Source organism: Aotus nancymaae, unplaced genomic scaffold (genome assembly GCF_030222135.1).
Source record: "Aotus nancymaae isolate 86718 unplaced genomic scaffold, 86718_ANA_hifiasm-v0.15.2.pri h1tg000089l, whole genome shotgun sequence".
NCBI lineage: Eukaryota > Metazoa > Chordata > Mammalia > Primates > Aotidae > Aotus > Aotus nancymaae.
Window position 1 is genome coordinate 24585603 of NW_026988504.1, and position 23461 is coordinate 24609063.

Consider the following 23461-nt stretch of genomic DNA (forward strand, 5'->3'; position numbering starts at 1 on the left):
CCCTTGGGGAGGTGGGGGGGACCGAAGCGGCGCTGAGCGGAGAGCTACGGGGTTCGGAGCAGAGGCGGCGGCGGCGGCGGCAGCGCAGCAAGAGGGAGGGGAGGAGGCAGGCGGGCGCATGGGGCGCCCTGGCCCCTCCGGTAGCGCGCCCCCTCCGGCCCGGCCGCGCTGAAAGCTCCCCAGCGCCGCGCCTCGAACCCACGCCACGGGGCCATGCCGGTCATGAAGGGGTTGCTGGCCCCGCAAAACACCTTCCTGGACACCATCGCCACCCGTTTTGACGGAACGCGTGAGTGGGACGGAGGTCGGGGCTGGGGCTTCTAGCTGGGGACCAAATCTCCTCGGGGCCGTCTCGGGTCTCCCGGACGTGGTGAGACCCGAGGCAGGAGGAGAGAATGGAGTTGAGGGTCTAGGAACTCTCAAAGCCGCAGTGCAGGAACAGGGCGGGGAGTGCCCTGCGAGGGGAGGAGGTGAAAGGGCCGAGAGCAGGGGGCCAAGGTTAGGGGGTGTGACTCGAGACAGAAGAGGCTCTTTGTGCGGCAGAGTGGAGGAGGGGCCTTGGGAGCCGCCCGCTCTTGGGCTGAGCTGTGCTGGGGGCGTGTATGAGGGTATCCGAGACACAGAAGTGGAACAGAGTGGCCGGGCGTTCTGGGGTCTACTCCCGGACTCCAGCTCCCACTACCCCCAGAAAAAAGGAGAAAAGATCAGACTTCAGCAGGACCTAGCTTGGATGAGGTCGTGTACCCCCAAATCGTGGGGCGTCCGTGTCTGAGGTGGGTGAGGCAGGAGGAGAGGAACGGTCTGTGCGACGGTGGGAACTCCTAGCTCGCCCACCCCAGCTTGGGTTTCAGGTTCAGCACCTTGGACAGCCGCATACTCCTTCCCTGCCTCTTCTCCCGCCATTCCCTCTTCCCACTCTGGAGCCTAGAGATTCCCTGCCCTCACCTCCCCCAACCCCGCCATTCCCTCGGGAACCCTGGCCAGGATTGAAGGGTGGGGGAGCGGTACCCGAGGGCGGAAACTGAGCCGCGGGGCCCTACTCGCTCCCCCCCCCGCCCCGCCTTGTTTCCATAGCGCCGATCACCGGGGCAACAGGCCCTGGGATGGAAGAAGGAGGCTGCGCCCAGAGCCCAGTGCCTCCCAGGCACCTTCAGTGTCCCCATCAGCCGCTCTGCCCTCAGATAGTCATCCCTCCTAGAGCACCAGGACTGGTTGTGTCACAGGCCCCATCTCTTAGCTGAGTCTCTGTCCCTGGATGGCCCACAGGAGACCCCCTGGCCTCCCATCCATTGGAACTGGAGGGAGACAGCTCTGGTTCTGTTGCTGGAGGTGCTGGAGCTATACACTCAATGCCCTCTCCTGTTAGACTTTGAGCACTGGGGCAGATCTCCTGAAAGCAGCTATAAGAATGCTAAAAAGTGGACCTTTCCTGGAAGGCAGGGAAGGATACCACTCATCACTGCCCCCACACTAAGGAGATCTGTGAGTTTGGATAATCTCTGCCTTTTGGTTTCCTATCAATAAAATGGATGTGATGTCACCAGAATCTGCCCTGCTTACTCCGTAATAGGAAGAAAACCAAGTGAATGTGGGGGAACAATTTCACCTTCTCAGAGTAGCACTTACCATGTGCTAGGACTTGTTCTCCCCAAGTAAACTCAAGTAACTCTCACAACGACCATGTGAGGAAGGCCTATTATGCCCTACTTTCCAAATAAGGAAAGTTCAGGCACAGAAGAGGTCATCAACTTGCCCCAGGTCACACAGTAAGTGGCAGTGGAGGGTTGCAGGAACCCAGGCTCTTACTCACCAGGCTATGCTGCCTTCTACAGTGACACCAGTTGGAAGGCAGGTGGATGGACGGCATGACCTCTTGGGGTCCTATTCCAACTCCCCGTTAGACCCTGCTTAAGTTTCTTAAGTTCTTATCTCTTTGCTCTATCTTCTCCTATTCTCAATTCAGAATATCCAAAAGTGGGATCAGGAGCAACATGGAAACCTGAGAAGCTTCTGACTCTGTGACCTCTAACCCCATCTTAGGGGAGGTGCTGCCCACCTGGAAGCCAGCTTGCCTCCCAGCCTTGACTTGACCTTGACCTCTTCTTCCCACAGACAGTAACTTCCTGCTGGCCAATGCGCAGGGCCCACGGGGCTTTCCCATTGTCTACTGCTCCGACGGCTTCTGCGAGCTCACAGGCTACGGTCGCACCGAGGTCATGCAGAAGACCTGCAGCTGCCGTTTCCTCTATGGCCCGGAGACCAGTGAGCCGGCCCTGCAACGTCTGCAGAAAGCCCTGGAGGGCCACCAGGAGCACCGTGTTGAAATCTGCTTCTACCGCAAGGATGGTGAGGGGGCCCACCCCACCCTGCAGCCCTGCCTAGACCCCTGGCCTTACCCAGAGGGAGTCTGAGTGCTCCTCCCCACACTGCCACAAGCTGACTGTGACCGAGTGCATCCCTGACCCTCTCTGGGCCTGGCTTCCCCCATCTGAAAGATGAAGGAGTCGGCTGACAGAATCTCTGAGGTTCCTTTTGGCTCTTGCTTTGCCAAGCTCTTTACCTATGTCTAGTAGGATGAGGAGAAAGTCATGTCATGGGCTGCCCATGCTCCTCCCTCCCTCTCTCCATGCCTACAGGCTCAGCCTTTTGGTGCCTCCTGGACATGATGCCCATCAAGAATGAAATGGGGGAGGTTGTGCTGTTCCTCTTTTCCTTCAAGGATATCACTCAGAGTCGAAGCCCAGGACTTGGCCCCCGAGGAGGCCGCGGGGACAGTAATCATGGTAACGGCAAGTCTGGACGGGCAGTGTGAATGGTCAGAAGCCCTCGCCTACCCAGCCACATGGGATGTGCCCCAACGTATCTCCGCACCTTCCTCCCCAACAGAAAACTCCCTTGGTAGAAGGGGAGCCAGCTGGAAATTTCGGTCCGCCAGAAGACAGAGCCGTACTGTCCTACACCGACTGACTGGCCACTTCAGCCGCCGGGGCCAGGGGGGCATGAAGTCCAATAACGTGAGTCCCACCGCCAACCCAACATCTCCCAAGTCCTCCAGACTTGACTCTGAGGCACCCCTGCCTGCCACCGTCTCCCCGCTTCCTTGCCTGTCTGGTGTCCCTCCTTGGCCTGCTCCTCTGCCCACCCATTTCCCACGTACTATTCTCTGCTCCATCCTATATCCTCCCCCCACCTCCTTCCAACCCCATCTGCCTCACTCCCTTAGGTGATTGATTGACATTATTCTGCTTCAATGATGTCACAAGGGTGGGGATCTAGCAGCAATTACCTCACCTGCCCGAATATCATAGGGTTATGCCATGTGTGGTGAAATTGCAAGCTGCTACAGTTCTAGGGAGAAATCCCTCATTGCGGGCCTGGCATCTGGACCTGTATACCACCTCCTAGAATCCCTACCAAGCCAGGGGATTTAGTCCCCAACCCTCTGTTAAGGATACAGGGAATGGGGTGGGCTATGCCAGTGTCCTCTCCCTGCTGGGACATGCCCATCCCCCACTGGGCCCCCAGAACCCAAGAGGAACTTCAGGGAGAAGTTAGTGACCCCTCAAGCTGCGGCATGTGCCGGATTTGTAATAGTCTCCTTCTCAAGGAGGATGAGTGTTGGGCCAGGCACAGTGGCTCATGCCCGTAATCCCAGCACTCTGGGGGGCCAAAGCAGGAGAATCAATTGAGGCCAGGAGTTCTAGACCAGCCTGGGCAACATAGTGAGACCCCTTCTCTAAAAAAAAAATTAAAAATTATCTGAGTATGGTGGTGCATGCCTGTGGTCCCAGCTACTCTGGGGGCTGAGGCAGAAGGATAGCTTGAGCCCAGGAGTTCAAGGCTGCAGTGAGTTATGATGGTGCCACTGCACTCTAGCCTGGGCGACAGAGTGAGACCTTGTTTCTAAATTTAAAAAATTTTAAATCAAGTGGGGTGAGTGTCAAGCCCTATAAATGCCCGTGACAAGATATGATTGGTTCAAACAGGGGCCTGGGGCAGGGCGAAGTGGCTCACACCTGTAATCCCAGCACTTTGGGAGGCTGAGGTGGGTGGATCACCTGGCCAACATGGCGAAACCCCGTCTCTACTAAAAATACAAAAATTAGTCAGGCGTGGTGGCATGTACCTGTAGTCCCAATTACTCGGGAGACTGAGGCAGGAGAATCGCTTGAACCCAGGAGGCGGAGGTTACAGTGAGCCGAGATTGCGCCACTTCACTCCAGCCTGGGCCAAGAGCAGGACTCTGCCTCAAAAAAAAAAAAAAAGGGAGGGGGCCTGGGAAGTATATTGGCAGGAGAAAAAAATGTCAATGTCAGCCTCTGCGCCCCTCTTCTGGCCTTCTATCTCCTTTCATGGTCAAAAGTGCCCTTGCAGCGCCCACCTGCCCCCTTTCCCCATGCCCTGCCTTTCCCACCCCCCATCTTGGCTCCTCTTTCCCTCAAGTGTCCCCAACCGCCACCCCTCTCCCCTTAGAACGTGTTTGAACCAAAGCCATCAGTGCCCGAGTACAAGGTGGCCTCCGTGGGGGGGTCTCGCTGCCTCCTCCTCCACTACAGCGTCCCCAAGGCCATCTGGGACGGCCTTATCCTCCTTGCCACCTTCTACGTTGCGGTCACCGTCCCCTACAACGTCTGTTTCTCGGGTGATGATGACACCCCCATCACTTCGCGACACACCCTTGTCAGCGATATTGCCGTGGAGATGCTCTTCATCCTGGGTCAGACCCTCTGCCTCACCTACCCACCCTGGCGGGTTGGCTGGGGGAATCCACTTGGTCAAGCCTCACCCACTCCTGGGACCTGCATGACCCAGGCACTCAGACACCCCCACTTTCTACGTCTTTAAGTCCCAATGGCCCATGTGTCCTGCCCCCTGCAGCCTTCAGCCTTGTGACCTGTCCTCCCCAAGGACCAGCCAGAGGCCCAATTTATCTCTCCATGCCTGCCATCTCCTCCTCCCATCTGGGTGTCCAGAGCTTGTTCCCAGCTTTCTCTGTTTCTTGGTCCCTTGGCCAAGGCCCCCCAGTAATAGCCTCTTGCACCCCCAGATATCATCCTGAATTTCCGCACCACCTATGTGTCCCAGTCCGGCCAGGTGATCTCTGCTCCTCGTTCCATTGGCCTCCACTACCTGGCCACCTGGTTCTTCATTGACCTCATTGCTGCTCTGCCCTTTGACCTGCTTTACATCTTCAACATCACCGTGGTGAGTGACCTCCATCCCACCATCCAGCCTAACCTCCCAACCTCAGCACAGCATCTTCCAGGAAGGGACTGACCCCAAATCCAGATATGCCCCTTCCCATCATTCCATCTGCAGATACTTATCAGGCACCTGTTCTGGGCGTAGTCCTCTGCTAGGCACTGGGAGGATCCCAGAGGGTCTGTGCTCCTGGGGAGCTCAGCTCACAATCTTTGAGGGAAGCTGAGACTCATGAAAAGCTAACTATGGCTACCAAGGCGGCATTGGTCTGATGCCAAATGAGTGGTACCTTCCACATTTTTATTTAACAAACAACTGATGAGCATTTAGCTGTCTGCAAAGCACTGTGTGGGGCATGGCCACCGTGGGGAAAGGGAAGAAGGACTCAGCCTCTAAACAGCTAAACTGGTGAGGGGGCAGGACTGCCACAGAGCATCAGGGACAGAAGAGGTGAACGAGGTGGAAGATGGGCCCCGGGTATGCTGCAGAGGGCTGGGCTGACCTTGGAGTTCCAGGCTGGAACATGAGTGTGTGTAGAAATGATCTGAAGTCTGGCCAGCATCTGGGAAGCAAAAGTGGCCTTGTTAGGCAGAGGCTGGAGGGGTCTGGGAAGGCTTCCAGAGGGAGACTGCAGGAGTACAGCTAGACCTTCAAGGGTGAGTAGGATTTAGCTGGTAGGAGATGAGGACAGTGAGCATTTTGGGGAGGATAGTAACCCTAGACAAGAAGGTAGAGGCTGTGGGGTGGATTCAGAGGCAGAGAATGCCAGGACCTGGGTTCTCACAGTTCCCTGGGGATACCCTGGAGGTGCACTGAGTAGTCATCCGTGGCCCCAGCCAGCAGAGAGTAGGTCTTCTCAAGTCCAGGGTGGGGCAGTGCTACCCCGTGTCCCCAGGCCCCCTTGGGTGTGGGGCGGGGAAATGGGGAGCAGTTTCCTTGTGTGCTCTCTCCCTGCACTCAGCTATAGCAGGAAACCACCTACATGTAGCCGAATTTAACTAGCCGCCAACGGGCTGTGGGCCTCCTCTCCTGGCTGTGCACACGTGTGTGTGCGCTCCCATACACGTGCATGTGTGTACATCTGCCTCGAGGCTCTGACCATTCTGAGCCGACCTTCCCACCCCTCCCCAGGAGTGCACCCACTCCTCTATGCCCATCAGGCATCATCAGCTGGGGAGTGGGAGACTGCAGAGAGCCCCCCACCCCTCCTCCCAGGGACCTTTGGGAGCATATTACAGGTCACTACGTTCTTTCACACACATCATCACGTGGGAGACCCACGAGAACCCTTCAGGGCAGATCCTTATTCTTTTTCAGAGGTAGGTACAGGGCTCAGAGAGGTTCAGTGACTTGCTAAAGGTCACATAGCTAGCAGGGGCAGGCAGGAGATTTGAACCAGGTCTCTAAACTTCCAGCCTACTATTTTTTCCAACACACCACCCTGCTTCCCAGGTAACCAGGGCCTCCGAGTGGATGATCTGGTGAGATGAGGAACGCCACTGGGGGCCACAGACGGGAAGAGCAGAGACAGAAAATGAGTAGGCACTGGCAGAGGCAGACTTGAAGGAGCCAGGCCTGGATATTCTAGTCCAAGGAGAATAAGAGGAGTATCCCCAGGAGAGGGGGGCCCAAGGGCGGCTGGCTGAGGGAGCCCTGAAGAGCTCAAGCTTGCAGTCAGGAGCTCTGGGACCCGGGGCAGGCATTAAACCCTGGCAAGGGTCCATGTGGAGGAATCAGAGCCACCTCCTTTCCAGTTCCTTCACCTAAAATTAGAGGAAAATTACACGAGGTGGTCCAGGAGCAGTGTAGGGCCAGGGCTGTGGGGAATGCTCTCTGGGGCTCAGGAAGGGGCAGTGAGGGGGTTTCATACCAAGTTTCCCAGGCACGGCCCTACAGCCTCCAGTCCTAGCTGCCACACTGCCCCCACTCAGAAGATAAGCCCTCCCCAGCTCCAAGATTGAAGGGCTGATCAATACTGATAACCACAATGCAGATGGTACTGGGAGTAATATTAGTGAATACGGGACACTTACTAGGTACCATTAGCTCCATCAACCCCTAGCGCAGCCCAGGCTCCCTCAGTCCCTGCTCTCCTGCCCCCTCGACTCTTCCACTTGACTCTCATCTGCAGTCCATCCACAAGAGGAAGTGTCCCGAAACCTCCCCCAGCCCTCAAGTCCTTGCCTGTCCCCCCTCCACTATGCTTCTCCATGTCTCGAAGGGTGGTCCCCATCACAATTGCTGTCATTGCTACCGGGGCTCTGCGGAGACGATTGTCTATCCCTTGACTCTGACCAGGGCTGGCTCCTCCACCATCTCCCAGTGCTTCGTGGCTGTAGAGCACCAGGTGGACTGTGATGTCAGTTAGCCCAGATGCCCACCCTGAGTCCCAGCTCTACCATGTCCTTGGTCTGTGACCCTGAACAAGTCATTAGCCTCTCTGAGCCTTAGTTCATTCATTTGCAAATTGGGAATGATGATAATTGAACTAAAGGTATAAATGTGTGTGTGTGTGTGTGTGTGTGTGTGTGTGTGTGTGTGTGTGTGTATTTTTAAATAAGGATTACAAATGTTTAGCACAGTGCCTGGCTAAGCACATAGAAAGTACTTACTGGCAGGGCGAGGTAGCTCACACTTTGGGAGACCGAAGCAGGTGGATCACGAGGTCAGGAGTTTGAGACCAGCCTGGCCAAGATGGTGAAACCCTGTCTCTACTAAAAAATACAAAAATTAGCCGGGCTCAGTGGCGGGCACCTGTAATCCCAGCTGCTTGGGAGGCTGAGGCAGGAGAATTACTTGAACCCAGGAGGCAGTAGTGCAGGGAGCTGAGATCGCACCACTGCACTCTAGCCTAGGCAATGGAGCAAGACTTCGTCTCCAAAAACATAATAAAGAAAAAAGAAAGTACTTACTAACTGTTAGCCACTGTATTATTGTTATTATTCCTTTCCTGCTGTGTTCCCTGGCCACTTTCTCAGGACAGCAGGGATGTCTTTCCTGTGGTAGCTTCCCCTGGCTCCAGGGTGTCTGGTGGGAAGGCCCTGGGAGGGGACTCTGAGGGCTCTGAGGAGGTGTGCCTGCTGACAGCCTCCCCCGCCACCCTCCCGCAGACCTCGCTGGTGCACCTGCTGAAGACGGTGCGGCTGCTGCGCCTGCTACGGCTGCTGCAGAAGCTGGAGCGGTACTCTCAGTGCAGCGCGGTGGTGCTCACGCTGCTCATGTCGGTCTTTGCGCTCCTTGCCCACTGGATGGCCTGCATCTGGTATGTCATCGGGCGCCGGGAGATGGAGGCCAATGACCCGCTGCTCTGGGACATTGGTGAGCCACCGACCCCAGACTTTCACAGACCACCTGTCCACCTGTCCCATCCCCAAGCAGATGCCACCACCAGTGCCCATACCCCTCGCCCCACATTCCTCCATTCACCCAACAAACATGCGTTGAGCTCTTTCTGGATCAAGCATGGGAATATGGATTTGCAGACCAGGGCTCTGTTTGGGGCGGCAGGTGGGGAGGAATTTACAGCCTAGCAGGGGAGCAAAACCAGTGATAGTGATCAAAGTATAATGTAGGAAACACTGAGGGTGGAGGGGTGTGTTTCAGGCAGGAGCAGCACGTGAAAAGTCCCAGAAAGAACCTGGCATCTCTGCCCCCATCAATTCCTCCTTCTCTAGGGTTCATGGCCATGGGCCAGGAGACGTGGGCCAGGATCTGACTGGCCTTTCAGGCCCTTGGCATCGCCCTGAAAGGCCAGTCAGATCCTGGGCATGGTCTCTGTTACCTCCCTCTCCTCCGCCCCACACCTAGCCCACCACATCAATCCCACCTCTCAAATGCCCCTTGAATCTGGCCTTTTCTCTCCATCCTCTCTGCCCCTTCCCAGTCCACTCCACATCCCTTTCTCACCCAGTCCTGTGCAATAGCCCCTTACTGATCTCACAAATCCCTTCTCATCCTCCCCACAACCACCCTCCTCACCACAGCCAAATGGGTGTTCCAAGATTCAACACTGACCTGCCACACTCCTGCTGGGATTCCGTTAGTGGCTTCCCACTGCCCTCCAAATGAAGTCCATACTCAGTGCGTGCCCTGGGCGGCCCTGTGCCCCCTGTCCCCACCTGCCTTCCCATTCTCCCATGCTCCCTGCACTGCAGCCACAGCAGCCTCTCCCCTGGACCCAGGACATACTGCTTTCTCACGCTGAGCCTGACCATGTCATTTTCCTCTCTGGAATCCTCCCTTGTTTGTCTTCCCTCTCCACCTAGATGGCTTCTCTGTTCCTTGCCTCATTAGGAACCAACGTTCCATTGGTTCCATTTGTCTCAACCAAAATGTCCTGTCCTAAGGAGCATGCCTTCCAGACACCATGTACCCAACCCCCCAAATGCCAATGGGTTGGCTCTCCCTAACCTGTTAGGATTCCTAACATACCCTATACAATACTCTCCTTCTGGGAACTCACCTCCCACCTGTAATGATTTATGTCATGTCTCTTTCCCCTCCAGGCTATAGGTCTCACCAGGGCAGGGAGAGTGTTTGGCTGAGTCAATTCCCCAACACTTTGTATACAGCAGGGGCACAATAAACTATTGGAAAGTTTCAGGAGCCTTTGAACAGTCAGCAGTGTAGTGAGTTGGCGGCCTTGGACTGCAACTGTAACCAGTGCACCATGCAGGGGCCCAGGCTCAGGCCACTCCTCACATTTCCTGTGCCAACCTGTGCATAAATACTTGCCCAAGGTCAAGTGCAGGCGGCTCAGGGAAACCTGGTCCTCCACCGCCGGCACAGCCAGGGCTTCCTGCATCCATCCACCCCGCAGGCTGGTTGCATGAGCTGGGCAAGCGTCTGGAGGTGCCCTACGTCAATGGCTCAGTGGGCGGCCCATCGAGGCGCAGCGCCTACATCGCGGCACTGTACTTCACTCTAAGCAGCCTCACCAGCGTGGGCTTTGGCAACGTGTGCGCCAACACCGATGCTGAGAAGATCTTCTCCATCTGCACGATGCTCATAGGCGGTGAGGCCAGACCTGCCATGCCTCAGTGGGGCCCTGCAAAGCCCAGTGTGCACGGGGACACTGAGGCCCAGAGAGGGCAAGGCATCGGCCTGAGGTGTCTCCCCAAGTCCAGTCGTGCATTCATTCCTGGACGTTTCCTGAATGCCCACTATGTGCTGGCCCTGGGGATGCCACAGACAGGCATGGCCTCTTGCAAAGGGGATGGGAAACCCAGGTTTATGACCTAATGGTGGGGAGGCCTGAGAGGAGCAGGGGGTGTTACCCATCTCTGGCCCACTCCCTATTCCCCACCCCTAGTCTAGTGCCTGGCACCCAGTAGGCACGCAGGAGCCCTCTCGCTCTTGGTCGAGGACAGGGTGGGTTTGGGAGCTGGGGAAGTGGCCAGAGGGGTGGCCGCCCCTGACTGCCCCGCTGCTGCCACTGCAGCCCTGATGCATGCCGTGGTGTTCGGGAACGTGACAGCCATCATCCAGCGCATGTACTCGCGCCGCTCACTCTACCACAGCCGCATGAAGGACCTCAAGGACTTCATCCGTGTGCACCGCCTGCCGAGGCCACTCAAGCAGCGCATGCTCGAGTACTTCCAGACCACGTGGGCCGTCAACAGCGGCATCGATGCCAACGAGGTAGTGTGCAGGGGCTCCTGTCTTGCCCTCGCCCTCTGAGTGGCCCTGCAGTGGGGTAGGGAAGGGGTCACTGCCCCTCTGGCTTAAAATGGAGGCAGGCTGGATGTGGTGGCTCAGGCCTGTAATCCCAGCACTTTGGGAGGCCGGGGCGGGTGGATCACTTGAGGTCAGGAGTTCAAGACCAGCCTAGGGAACATGGTGAAACACTGTCTCTGCTAAAAATATGAAATTAGCCGGCTGTGGTGGTGCACGCCCACAATACCAGCTACTCAGGAGGCTGAGGCATGAGAATCACTTGAACCAGGGAGGCAGAGGCTGGGGTGAGCCAATATTGGACCACTGCACTCCAGTCTCGGTTACAGAGCTAGACTTTGTCTCAAAATAAAATAAAATAGAGGCAAACAGGGCCCAGGGGCTGAGATGTTCACAAGGTCACACACTCACCCAAAATACAAATTCTTGTTTCTTTGCACTTGAATATGGGAGCGAAAGAGCTCAGGGCCCAGCTGACGCCACCCTCCCTTCTGCCAACATTTCCTGAGTGCCTGCTTTGAGCCAACCTCGATGCTAGACACAGGGAGCTTAGAGATGATGACACTTAGCCCTGGCCTGGCCCTCACGGAGACCCGGAATAGTGACAGAGGGAGACAGATGAACAGGGAGTGTGGCAGTGAATGGGGCTGTAAAAGAGGGATGCTGATGCCATCTGGTCCTCATTGTGCCTGGGCGGGAGGAGTCAAGGAAGGTGGCATAGCAGAAGGGACATTGCAAAGGACAAGAAGGAAATCAGCCTGCTATAGGAAGTCCATCCCAGGTAGAAAGGGCCATAGGGACACAGGTCCAGAAGTGATGCTACAACAGTGCAGAGTGGGGGCCAGGCACGGTGGCTCACGCCTGTAATCCCAGCACTTTGGGAGGCTGAGGCAGGCAGATCACCTGAGGTTGGAAGTTCAAGACCAGCCTGGCTAACACGGTAAAACCCCGTTTCTACTAAAAATACAAAAAATTAGCTGGGCGTGGTGACGTGCGCCTGTAATCCCAGCTACTCAGGAGATTGAGGCAGGAGAATTGCTTGAACCAAGGAGGCAGAGGTTGCAGTGAGCCGAGATCTTGCCACTGCACTCCAGCCTGGGTGACAAGAGTGAAACTCTGTCTCAAAAAAAAAAAAAAAAAAAGAGCAGAGTGAGTGCCTTAGGGAACGGAAAGCGGGTTTGGTAAGCCTGCAGGAATGGGCATGCGTGTCCTGCAGAAGGAGAAGGCAGGGCAGGAGGGCACGATGCCCAGCCCAGGTATGGCCTGAAATTTAGATTTTATCCTGTGTAATGTTTAGGCTGGGGAGTAGCATGGGGATCTGGGAGGGAAGGGATCGGTGAGAGATCTCTAAGGATGGGATCCGCTAGTTGCAGGAGAGGAGCTCAGAGTGACTCCTAGGTTTCTGGCTTAGGCCAAGGGTGGGGATGGAGGCATAACAGGAGGAAGATGGGGCTTCTGGATGAAGGTGAGAGTCCCAGGTCAGCTTAAGAGGAGGGTATGGTGCCTGGAGGAGGTCCAGAGGAGGATTGCCTAGTAGGTAGATGGGAATCAGGCCTCAGCTGGGCGTGGTGGCTCATGCCTATAATCCCAGCACTTTGGGAGGCTGAGGCGGGCAGGTCACGTGAGGTTGGGAGTTTGAGACCAGCCTGGCCAACATGGTGAAACCCTGTCTCTACTAAAAATACAAAATTAGCTGGGCGTGGTGGCAGGTGCCTGTAATCCCAGCTACTTGGGAGCCTGAGGCAGGAGAATTGCTTGAACCTGGGAGGCGGAGGGTGCAGTGAGCGGAGATCGTGCCATTGCACTCCAGCCTGGGCAACAAGAGCAAAAAACTCCATCTCAAAAAAAAAAAACAGAGGTCTTTGGTAGCACCCAAGATCTAGTACAACTCTGCATCTTACAGGCTGAGATACAGACCGGGATACTGAGGCCCAGCGAGCAGAAATGGGTTGCCCAAGGCCTACAGGGACTTAAGAGCGGAGCTGACTCCTGGTCTCCTGACTCCCAGTTGAAGGCTGACCCCCAAGGGATGGTTCTTGAATGATGGGGTTGAGTGCCCAGCAGGTAGCCATAGGCAGGGGACTGATGGGAGATGACCTGGTCTCTGCCCCTGGAATTGGGTTGCGAGCTTCACACAGCAAGCAAAATTGAGGTTAGACACAGAGGTTGTCCTGAAGGTCTGGAATGGGTGACCTCAAAGCAAGGGCAAGCAGAATTCTCTCTTTAAAGACAGCTAAGCACATTTGTAGACTCAAGTAGTAGCTGCAGGGGGATGGCCAGAATGACCTATGCCCCTTATGCAGTTACTGCGTGACTTCCCAGACGAGCTGAGAGCTGACATTGCTATGCACCTGAATCGGGAGATCCTGCAGCTGCCGCTGTTCGGAGCGGCAAGCAGGGGCTGCCTGCGGGCCCTATCGCTACACATCAAGACCTCGTTCTGTGCTCCGGGCGAGTACCTGTTGCGCCGTGGGGATGCCCTGCAGGCACACTATTATGTCTGCTCCGGCTCACTTGAGGTGCTCCGAGACAACATGGTGCTGGCCATCCTGGGTGAGGACCCCATCAGCTACCTACCCCACTACCTACCCCAGTACCACCTGCCCCCACCTCCCCTTGAGGACTTGGGAATGGCCAGGATTCTAGGGAATGGGATATCCCTCGTGGTTACCTACAGTTCCTGCTGAGGAGTACTCTCTCTTGGTCCCTTCTCCCTACGACCATCCCCTTTTGACAGTTCCCCTCTGATTCTCCCCTAACTCCCTTGGCTATCCCTTAACCCATCAACTCTTCCCGGTGATTGTCCCCCAGCTCAGCTGCTCCTTTCCCATTGCTCCACTTCCCAGCTCCATTGACCTTTCCCCAGTGACCTTAAACTCCATTCACCTTTACCCTCTAACTGACCCAACCCCCAAGCCATGGTTGATTGTTATCATCCAATTCCATTGACCGTTCCTCTAGCCCTACTCACTCCCACTGATTGTCTCCCAACCCCACCAGTCATTCTCCGCTGACCTTTTCCTAACTCTGTCGATTATTTCCACCAATCCCATTGACTGGCCCATCCTTCAAACGCACTGACCGCTCCTTAAATCCACTGACCAACTCTGGCTGATATTCTTTTATTCCCACTGCCCCCACTGACTGTCCTCATCCCTTATCTACAGGGAAGGGGGACCTGATTGGAGCAGATATCCCTGAGCCAGGGCAGGAGCCTGGGTCGGGAGCAGACCCAAGCTTCGTGCTGAAGACCAGCGCTGACGTGAAAGCTCTGACCTACTGCGGCCTGCAGCAGCTGAGCAGCCAAGGGCTGGCTGAGGTCCTGAGGCTCTATCCTGAGTACGGGGCTGCCTTCCGGGCTGGCCTGCCCCGGGACCTCACCTTCAACCTGCGCCAGGGCTCTGACACCAGTGTATGTATACCCCTGATGGCCGCCACCCTTCCAGAGTCCCCTCCTCCAAAGCAGACTTCCCAGCCTGAGAGTCTTGTGTACCTCCTTCCACCCTAAAAACATCATGCCTGAAGCCCAGGCACCCTCCTCCATTGCCCCTTACCTGCTTCATACCTTCCAACCCCGCTGACTGTACACTGGCCGTCACCCAATCCCCTGGCCGTCTCTCATCGCCGTCTACTTCCAACTCTACTGCCCCATCTCCTGCTGGCCACCCCTCAGCCTCACTCCAGACTCCTTCAAAGGAACCTCCCTTTTTTTTTTTTGAAACAGAGTCTCACTCTGTTGCCCAGGCTGGAGTGCAGTGGCGTGATCTCGGCTCACTGCAACCTCCACCTCTCGAGTTTAAGCAATTCTCCTGCCTCAGCCTCTTGAGTAGCTGGGATTACAGGCATGCACCACCGTGCCTGGATAATTTTTGTATTTTTAGTAGAGATGAGGTTTCTCCATGTTGGCCAGGCTGGTCTCAAACTCCTGACCTCAAGTGATCTACCCGCCTCAGCCTCCCAAAGTGCTGGGATTACAGGCATGAGCCACCATGCCTGGCCAGGACCCTCCCTTTGGAAACAACCCCTTCATGTGCTTCTCTTTCAAGCCCCTCTGGACCGGGCATCATCCCCTGGGGCTTCCTCTTCTCTCACCAAATGTCTCCCGAGCCCACTTTGTTTTGGGCTCTGGGCCAGGCCTGTACATTACCCCCTGGGCCTTGGTCTTTTGCTGCTTTTCAGTTTCACTTTGCTGTGCAGTGTTTGGTAGCGCCCAAGCTCTAGTACAACTGCATTTGACAGACTGAGATACAGACTGGGATACTGAGGCCCAGTGAGAAGAAATGGATTGCCCAAGGCCCACAGGGACTTAGGAGCGGAGGTGACTCCTGGTCTCCCTTCTCCCAGTTGAAGGCTGACCCCCAAGGGATGGCTCTACAACTCTAACTCTTGTTTGAGTTAGAGTTGTAGTTTCTGACTCAGTTCCCCAGAAGACTCCACATTCTCAACCCTGTAACACTGTTGGGTGGGACGAGAAGCGGGGGGCTGCGCTAGGGCCGTGGGGAGGCGGGAGTGGGCTTGAACTCTCCTCTGTCCTCACAGGGCCTCAGCCGCTTTTCCCGATCCCCTCGCCTCTCCCAGGTAACACCCACTTCCTAGGTGGGGTTGAATTGCCCCGGGGAGAGAGTGAGATGGGGAGCAGCCTCCCCCTTTCTGTGGATGGGGAACTCTACCCACTGGTGAAGGCTCTTACTTAATGAAGGGGTCTGTTGTTCACTGTCCCGAAACATCAGCTGCCCCCTCTGCCCGCAGCCCCGCTCAGAAAGCCTCGGCTCCTCCTCAGACAAGACGCTGCCATCCATCACGGAGGCCGAGAGTGGCGCGGAGTCTGGGGGTGGTCCCAGGCCCCGACGGCCCCTCCTGCTGCCCAACCTCAGCCCAGCGCGGCCTCGGGGCTCCCTGGTCAGCCTTTTGGGCGAGGAGTTGCCCCCATTCTCGGCCCTTGTCTCCTCTCCTTCCTTATCACCATCCCCGTCCCCTGCCCTGGCTGGCCAGGGCCACAGCCCCTCCCCTCACGGCCCCCCCAGGTGCTCTGCTGCCTGGAAGCCCCCTCAGCTTCTCATTCCCCCACTGGGAACCTTTGGACCTCCGGACCTCAGTCCCCGGTGAGACGCCAGCCTCCCCTGCCATCCCCAAACCCTCACTGGCTTCCAGAACCTTCTCTGGGCTCTATCCCCGGCGTTCCAAACAGTGCTTCATCCTGTCTCCACCCATGTGCCCGCTGCACCCTTCCAACCACAGCTTGCAACCCCAACCCACTTTGACTACTGCTCTTGCTCCACCCCCTGGCACTGCTCCCCCAGTCCCCCTCTGCCTGCTCTGCTCTGGCCCTTACCCTCACCCCACAGTGCTGATGAGCACTGCCCTGTCCCCAGGATAGTGGATGGCATTGAGGACTCTGGCAGCACAGCTGAGGCCCCTTCATTCCGATTCAGCAGGAGGCCTGAGCTGCCAAGGCCCCGCTCCCAGGTGCCCCCTACAGGTAAGGACCAATAATGGACTTGAACTCCATCATCCATCTGCCCATACACCTATACGTCCATCTGTCCATCCATCCCACATGTAGTAGGGGCCTACCATGTGCCAGGTCCCATTCTGGGAATACAGAGATAAAACAGACCCAGCCTGCGCTCTTGGCATGAGTCTAGCAGGGAGACACCTCTATACACAGCAATTCCAGATGCTAAATACCATGACAGACAAGAACAGGACTCTGTGGTGGAAGAGAAAAGTGCCCACTGGACTTCCTCCTAGAGGAGAGGAGGGAATGCTTTTGCTTTTTTTTTTTTTTTTTTGAGACTGTCTCACTCTGTCGCCCAGGCTGGAGTGCAGTGGCATGATCTCGGCTCACTGCAACCTCTGCCTCCTGGGTTCAAGTGATTCTCCTGCCTCAGCCTCCCAAGTAGCTGTGCCACCATGCCTGGCTAATTTTTCATATTTTTAGTAGAGACGGAATTTCGCCATGTTAGCCAGGATGGTCTCAATCTCCAGACCTCGTGATCTGCCTGCCTTGGCCTCCCAAAGCGCTAGGATTATAGGCATGAGCCACCACGCCCAGCCTTGGGTTGCTTCTTAAAGGATGGGTGGGATCTTGAAGGGTGGAGCAAAACAGTTATTGAGCTGGCGTGGTGGCTCATGCCTGTAGTCCCAGCACTTTGGGAGGCCAAGGAGGGCGGATCACTTGAGGTCAGGAGTGCGAGATCAGCCTGGCCAATATGGTGAAACCCATCTCTACTAAAAATACAAAAATTAGCCAGGTGTGGTGGTGCATGCCTGTAATCCCCTACTTGGGAGGCTCAGGCAGGAGAATTGCTTGAACTCGAGAGGTAGAGGTTGCAGTGAGCTGAGAGCATACCACTGCACTTCACCCTGGGCAACAGAGCGAGACTCTGTCTCAAAAATAAATAAATAAATAGAGAAGTTGTTGAAAGGCATGAAAACCAAAGAGATGTTGTGTTCAGACACCAAAGAGAAACTCCATACCAAGATGGGGCGAGGGGGCAGGATGAGACTGGGGAGTTACAGGGGTCTCAAAACCAGGCTAAGGAGTTGAACCTTCCATCTCACAGACCCTAGAGCTTTGTCTCCGCCTGCTCTCTGCCTTCCCAGAGATAGGAGGGCTCCAGCCCAAGTCACAGGCTCAGGTATTCATGCTCCATGAACTCAACTGCATCTCTTCACCCTGCAGGAACCAGGCCCAGCCCAGAATTGGCCAGTGAGGCTGAGGAGATGAAGGAAAAGGTTTGCCGGCTGAACCAGGAGGTAGGTTGGGGCTGGCTCAGAGATGTGCCTGATATAAGAGCATTTCGGGCCCAGCACAGTGGCTCACTTGATGTCAGGAGTTTGGGACCAGCCTGGCCAACATAAGGAAACCCCATCTCTACCAAAAATACAAAAATTAGCTAGGCACCTGTAGTCCTAGGTACTCAGGAGGCTGAGGCAGGAGAATCACTTGAACCTGGGAGGTGGAGGCTGCAGTGAGCTAAGGTTGCATCACTGCACTCCTGCCTAGGCAACAGCATGAGACTCCCTCTCAGAAAAAAAAGAGCATTTCAGATTCTGGAGCCAGAGACTGGAATTGAAATATTCATGCTAGGCCGGGCATGGCAGCTCACATCTGCAATCCCAGCACTTTGGGAGGCCGAGGAGGGCGGATTACCTGAGTTTGGGAGTTCGAGACTAGCCTGACCAACATGGAGAAACCCCGTCTCTGCTAAAAATACAAAATTAGCCAGGTGTGGTGGTGCATGCATGCCTGTAGTCCCAGCTACTCAGGAGGCTGAGGCAGGAGAATTGCTTGAACCTGGGAGGCAGAGGTTGCCGTGAACCAAGATCGCGCCATTGCACTCCAGCCTGGGCAACAAGAACCAACCACTGTCTCAAAAAAAAAAAAAAAAAAAAAAAAAATTCATGCTAGCTAGATGACCTTGGGCAAGTCCCACAACCACTCTGAACTTAAACTTCCTCATCTAAAATGGGGAAAATAGTAGTATGTACTTCCCGGAGTTTTGAGGATGAAATGAGAACGCACATGTGCCTGATCCAGTCCCTGGCCCATCATAGGCACTCAGTACTAGTTGGTTCCCTTCCTCCCCGACTGGCTGAGGTTTCCCAGCCTGATAAGAGGATTTCTTCTGTGGGAGTGTCTCCTGCCCAGACCCCTTTCCCTTGTCCTTACCCCACTCATGGGTAATGAGTGCTAAGCAAGTGTGGGGGCAGAGGACAGGGAGGCTGAGAGGCCTTCAAGCCTCAGGGAACGGGATCCAGATGTGCCTAAAATCCCAGCACTTTGGGAGGCTAAGGCAGGCAGATCACAAGGTCAGGAGATCGAGATCATCCTGGCTAACATGGTGAAACCCTGTCTCTACTAAAAATACAAAAAATTAGGTGTGGTGGCACATGCTTATAGTCCCAGCTACTTGGGAGGCTGAGGCAGGAGAATCCCTTGAAACTGGGAGGCGGAGGTTGCAGTGAGCTGAGATTGCGCCATTGCACTCCAGCCTGGGTGAAGAGCGAGACTCTGTCTCAAAAAACAAACAAAAACAGATGTCTGAATTGTGTTCAGGAAGAGTCTAGATCCTATATGCTGAGCCTCTGTGTCTGCCTCCTCCCGGAGGGATTTCAGACTTGTCACCACAGAGCAACCAGGCCCAGCCCCTGGGAGCCGGCCCTCCCTGTGTTCTCATAAACATCGGGTAGCCCAGAGGGGTGGCACCTGAGCTGGTTCGGGCCCTGGGGCCTGGGTAGGGCTGACACATGCTGAGCAAGCTTGAGGGACAGTCTGCTCAAGGCCTGGGGCCTCCCTCGGTTCTAGGCCAGTGTTTCGCAAACAAGTATCTATCAAAACTACCTGACAACCTATTAAGGGCAGACTTCTGAGCCTCTCAGGATTTGATATGTCTGGGGTGGGGCCCAGAAATGCGCATTTTTAAAAGTTTCTCAGTTGATTCTATACTCCCTGAAGTTTGAAAAGCACCGATAGAGACCCTTGAGCTTGTGCGATGGAATCAGCTAAGAATAAGGCTGTGCCTTCACAGATGTATGGCCTCTTGGAGCATTTTTCGACATCTTGGAAGTGCATGTGTGTGTGTTGCGGGGAGCGGGGCAGGGATAGCAATATCTGCTGCCCCAAATCCTTTGTGGAAAGAGACTGAGGCATTTTACATGTAGGCAAAAAGAACCCCCATCCTGCTTTCTTCCCAGGGTGGCCATGAGCAGAAAGTGGCTGTGAAAGAGCTTTGTGAACTGGAGCGGGGGGGTGCACCTGGCTATTACTGTGGCACCTGTGAAACAACTCAATGTGTTTTCAACAGATCTGTCGTCTCAATCAGGAGGTGTCTCAGCTTAGCCGGGAGCTGCGGCATATCATGGGCCTGCTGCAGGCCAGGCTGGGTCCCCCAGGCCACGCAGCAGGCTCCGCTTGGACCCCAGACCCTCCTTGTCCGCAGCTGAGGCCACCATGCCTCTCCCCTTGTGCATCCAGATCACCACCCAGCCTCCAGGATACTACGTTTGCTGAAGTTCACCCCCCAGCCAGTATGGGGACCATGGAGACAGGGACTGCGCCCCTGGACTCGAGACCTTCCATACTGCCTCCCTACCCCCCAGAGCCTGACCCTCTGGGACCCTCTCCAATGCCAGAGGCCTCACCCCCAACCCCAAGCCTCATGAGGCGCAGTTTCCAGTCCAGGTCAGACATGTTCCACTGACCCTGGCCCAAGGCCCAGGCCTGTCGGGGGTGGGCGCTGCTGCTCACCATTCTGGGAGGACCTGGGCCCCTTGGCCTCCTGCCGTGGGGTCAGCAGCCACCAGCTGGCCTGGTTGGCTCTGGATTTCTGGACTTTTTAACCAAGCCTGATTACCTCTGATGCTATTCCCTTTTCCAAGCCTTCCCCAACCTCCCCCTCTGTGAGGGGAGCCACCTGAGGGCCGTGGAACCCAGCAGGCATGGGACGAACCACAGTGCCCATTGGACTGGGCAGATGAGATCCTACTTTCTCCCCAGGACCTGGAGGCAGGTAGAGATGGGGAGCAGAGGGGACGGGCAAGGGACCCAGCTCCAGCCTAGGACATGAAGGCAAGACCAGGCAGGATCATAGCAAGTGAGACAGGTTGCAGGATTTAGCCTGGAGATAGCTTAGTGATATTGTGGGGTCTTCTGTCTCAGCCCCTGGGTCTCTGCTGAAGACCTTAAGAGCAATGTTACTGGCTGGGTGCGGTGGCTCTCGCCTGTAATCCCAGCACTTTGGGAGGCCAAGGCGGTGGATCACCTGAAGTCAGCAGTTTGAGACCAGCCTGACCAACATGGGGAAACCCCATCTCTACTAAAAATATAAAATTAGCCAGGTGTGGTGGCACATGCCTATAATCCCAGCTACTCAGGAGGCTGAGGTAGGAGAATTGCTTGAACCTGGGAGGCAGAGGTTGTGGTGAGCTGAGATCGCTCCATTGCACTCCAGCCTGGGCACCAAGAGCAAAACTCCATCTCAAAAAAAAAAAAAATTAGCCAGGCGTGGTGGCGCACGCCTGTAGTTCCAGCTACTCTCAAGGCTGAGGCAGGAGAATCACTTGAACCCAGGAGGCAGAGGTTAGAGATCACACCACTGTACTCCAGCCTGGATGACAGAGGAAGACTCCAACTCAAAAAAAGAAAAAAAAAAAAAAAGAGAGGTTTTATAGGAATCCAGATATTCCAGTTTCTCTAAAAAATGTAGCACTGGACACAGTCACTCATCCTTGTAATGCCAGAACTTTGGGTGGGAGAGGTGGGAGAATCGCTTGAGCCCGTGAGTTTGAGAGCCGCCTGGGCAACATAGTGAGACCCTGTCTCTATAAAAATATTTTTTGGGCCGAGCGTGGTGGCTCACATCTGTAATCCCAGCACTTTGGGAGGCCAAGGCAGGCTGATCACCTGAGGTCAGGAGTTCGAGACCAGCCTGACCAACATGGAGAAACACCATCTCTACTGAAAATACAAAATTAGCTGGACATGGTGGCACTTGCCTGTAATCTCAGCTACTTGGGAGGATGAGGCAGGAGAATCGCTTGAACTCGGGAGGTGGAGGTTGTGGTGAGTCAAGATTGTGCCATTGCACTCCAGCCTGGTCAACAAGAGCAAAACTTCATCTAAAAAAAAAAAAAAGCTTTTTGCCAGACGTAGTGGCTCACTCGCAGCACTCTGGGAGGCGGAGGCGGGTGGATCACAAGGTCAGGAGTTCAAGACCACCCTGGCCAAGATGGTGAAACCCCATCTCTATTTAAAAAAAAAAAAAAAGAGAGAGAGAGAAAAAAATTTTTTTTTTTTTTTAATTAGCCAGGTGTAGTGGTACATGCCTGTAGTTCCAGCTACTCCAGAAGCTGAGGTGGGAGGATGACTTGAACCCAGCCTGGGCAACATAGCAAGACCTCCCCACCCCCGCCATGCCCCATCTCTATAAAAATAAAAAATTAGTCAGGTGTAGTGGTGTGTGTCTGTGGTCCCAGCTACTCCGAAGGCTGAGGTGGGAGGATCACTTGAGCCCAGGAGATTGAGGCTGCAGCGAGCATTGATCACACCACTGCATTCCAGCCTGGGTGATAGAGTGAGACCCTGCCTCAAAAACAAAAAACCCAGGACATCTGGCTACCATGGGCAAACATTCCATCTGGCAATAATTGAAATCAGCAGGGGCCAGGTGACCACTGTCCTCCTTAATGGGATCTGCTCTGCGCCCTACTTCACAGTCACCACTTGCAGTCAAGAGTTTCATGATCATCTCCCGACACCTGGCTAGCTTCCCTTGTTTGAAACTTTTGTCTGGTCTCTGTAGGTATTTGAGTTCCCAAAACTGAGTGTCCATCAGAACTACCTGAGATCCCATTAAAATGCAGATTCTGCCAGGACGGTGGCTCAAAAATAAATAAATAAATAAAAAGCAGATTCCTGGGCCTCACCCAATTTGGAATGTCTGGGGTGGAGCCCACAGGTGGAGTTGCAACCCCCGCCTCCTTACCTAAGAGCCTGTTCCCAGGTCCCTGTGCCTAACAGGTGCTTTTGGGGCCCAGTAGTGTCTGCTTCTACTGCTAGGCATGAGTCTGGCAATATCTTTGTTTCTGTCTCTCTGCAGGCTGTCTCTCAAGCTGGTCTCTTCTGCTGCTAGCAACTCAAAAATCCCAACAGCACGCCCTATCCCTCCCCTGACCCCCAGACCTCTGCCAAGGCTGTTCTCCCCCATGACAACGTGGTCTCACTCAGGGCCTGGACGGCTCCAAAACTCACCCAGGTCTCCAGCTCTCCTCTACCACCCAACATCTTGGGCTCACTTTTGGATAGAAAATAAAGTCTTTATTTTTGTAGTTATTGGCTCTGGGTGTATCTGGGGGTTAGTCTGAGAGTCCCAGGGCTTTGGAGGAGCAACACAGCAATCACTCCCCACCCCCACCCCCCTCACCCCCGCTGTACCCCAGGGCCCTGTTGCTATCTCTAGGAAGGGTTGCTATCTCTAGGAAGGGCGGAGGCACCAGCCAATCTATTTGGCACCACATTCACACCACCAGGGGCCCCAGAAATGAGGGAGAAACCTTAATTAGTCACTATGGGCCTGTTATATTCTCTTCTCTCCTGCACCTCAGTCATAGCCATATAAACACACAGTCTGTGGGAAGAACAGAGTCCTGGCTCAGGCCCACCCCTATCCTTGGAAAGGAGGGCCCAGGGGACTACCCATCCCTCCTAAGGAATTGTTGCAGAGCTGGGTATGGAAGCGGGGCTGGGGGAAGAGCTAGCCTGTCACCAGCCAAAGCCTGCTAGGAATCCCACTCTGCCCCATCCACTCTGTCCTTCCAACAAGCCCTCTTCCCTCTTCCCTCTTCCCTCTTCCCTTTCACTTCTCTCATGATCACCGGCACGGGAGTGGGGATTGTGTGTTATGGATGTAAGAAAGAGACGCCCTGCTGACCAGATGGAACTAGATGTGGGCACAGTTTTGTGGCAGGTTGTCCCAGAGAGGTCGATTCTCCGGCTGAGGCTCAAGGATATGCCTGGTGTTGGCCAGCACTACAGGCACAATGGCCACAGCTGTCTCCAGTGAGCTTTGATTCCACACAGGTT

The 23461-nt window shown here is 55.2% G+C and overlaps 1 protein-coding gene across 3 annotated transcripts; it reads left to right on the forward strand.

Moving 5' to 3' along the window:
- The first annotated feature begins 213 nt into the window (after positions 1 to 213).
- Positions 214 to 22698, forward strand: KCNH4 (potassium voltage-gated channel subfamily H member 4). 3 transcript variants are annotated; one of them, XR_002479063.2, is made up of 17 exons: positions 214 to 289; positions 2113 to 2346; positions 2637 to 2783; positions 2887 to 3014; positions 4474 to 4717; positions 5048 to 5205; positions 8313 to 8520; positions 10022 to 10216; positions 10643 to 10842; positions 13179 to 13428; positions 14043 to 14287; positions 15415 to 15453; positions 15625 to 15977; positions 16248 to 16354; positions 17561 to 17634; positions 19686 to 20390; positions 22479 to 22698. XR_002479063.2 is itself a non-coding variant. In XM_021673650.2 (16 exons), exons 1-16 carry the CDS (start codon positions 214 to 216, stop codon positions 20079 to 20081), a joined length of 3054 nt encoding a protein of 1017 aa, XP_021529325.1. In that variant the 3' UTR covers positions 20082 to 22698. The 3 variants fall into 3 exon arrangements, 2 of the variants coding, with proteins under 2 accessions (XP_021529325.1, XP_064225649.1); XM_021673650.2 differs by having other exon boundaries at positions 19686 to 22698; XM_064369579.1 differs by lacking the exon at positions 15415 to 15453 and having other exon boundaries at positions 19686 to 22698.
- The last annotated feature ends 763 nt before the right edge of the window (positions 22699 to 23461 follow it).

Bases quoted from the DNA above. Each gene is read 5' to 3' on its own strand.
- KCNH4 (XM_021673650.2), top strand. From the start codon at position 214: ATGCCGGTCATGAAGGGGTTGCTGGCCCCGCAAAACACCTTCCTGGAC. The intron at 2,347-2,636 runs GTGAGGGGGCCC...CCATGCCTACAG, and splicing joins CTGCTTCTACCGCAAGGATG to GCTCAGCCTTTTGGTGCCTC. The intron at 3,015-4,473 runs GTGAGTCCCACC...CTCTCCCCTTAG, and splicing joins GGGGCATGAAGTCCAATAAC to AACGTGTTTGAACCAAAGCC.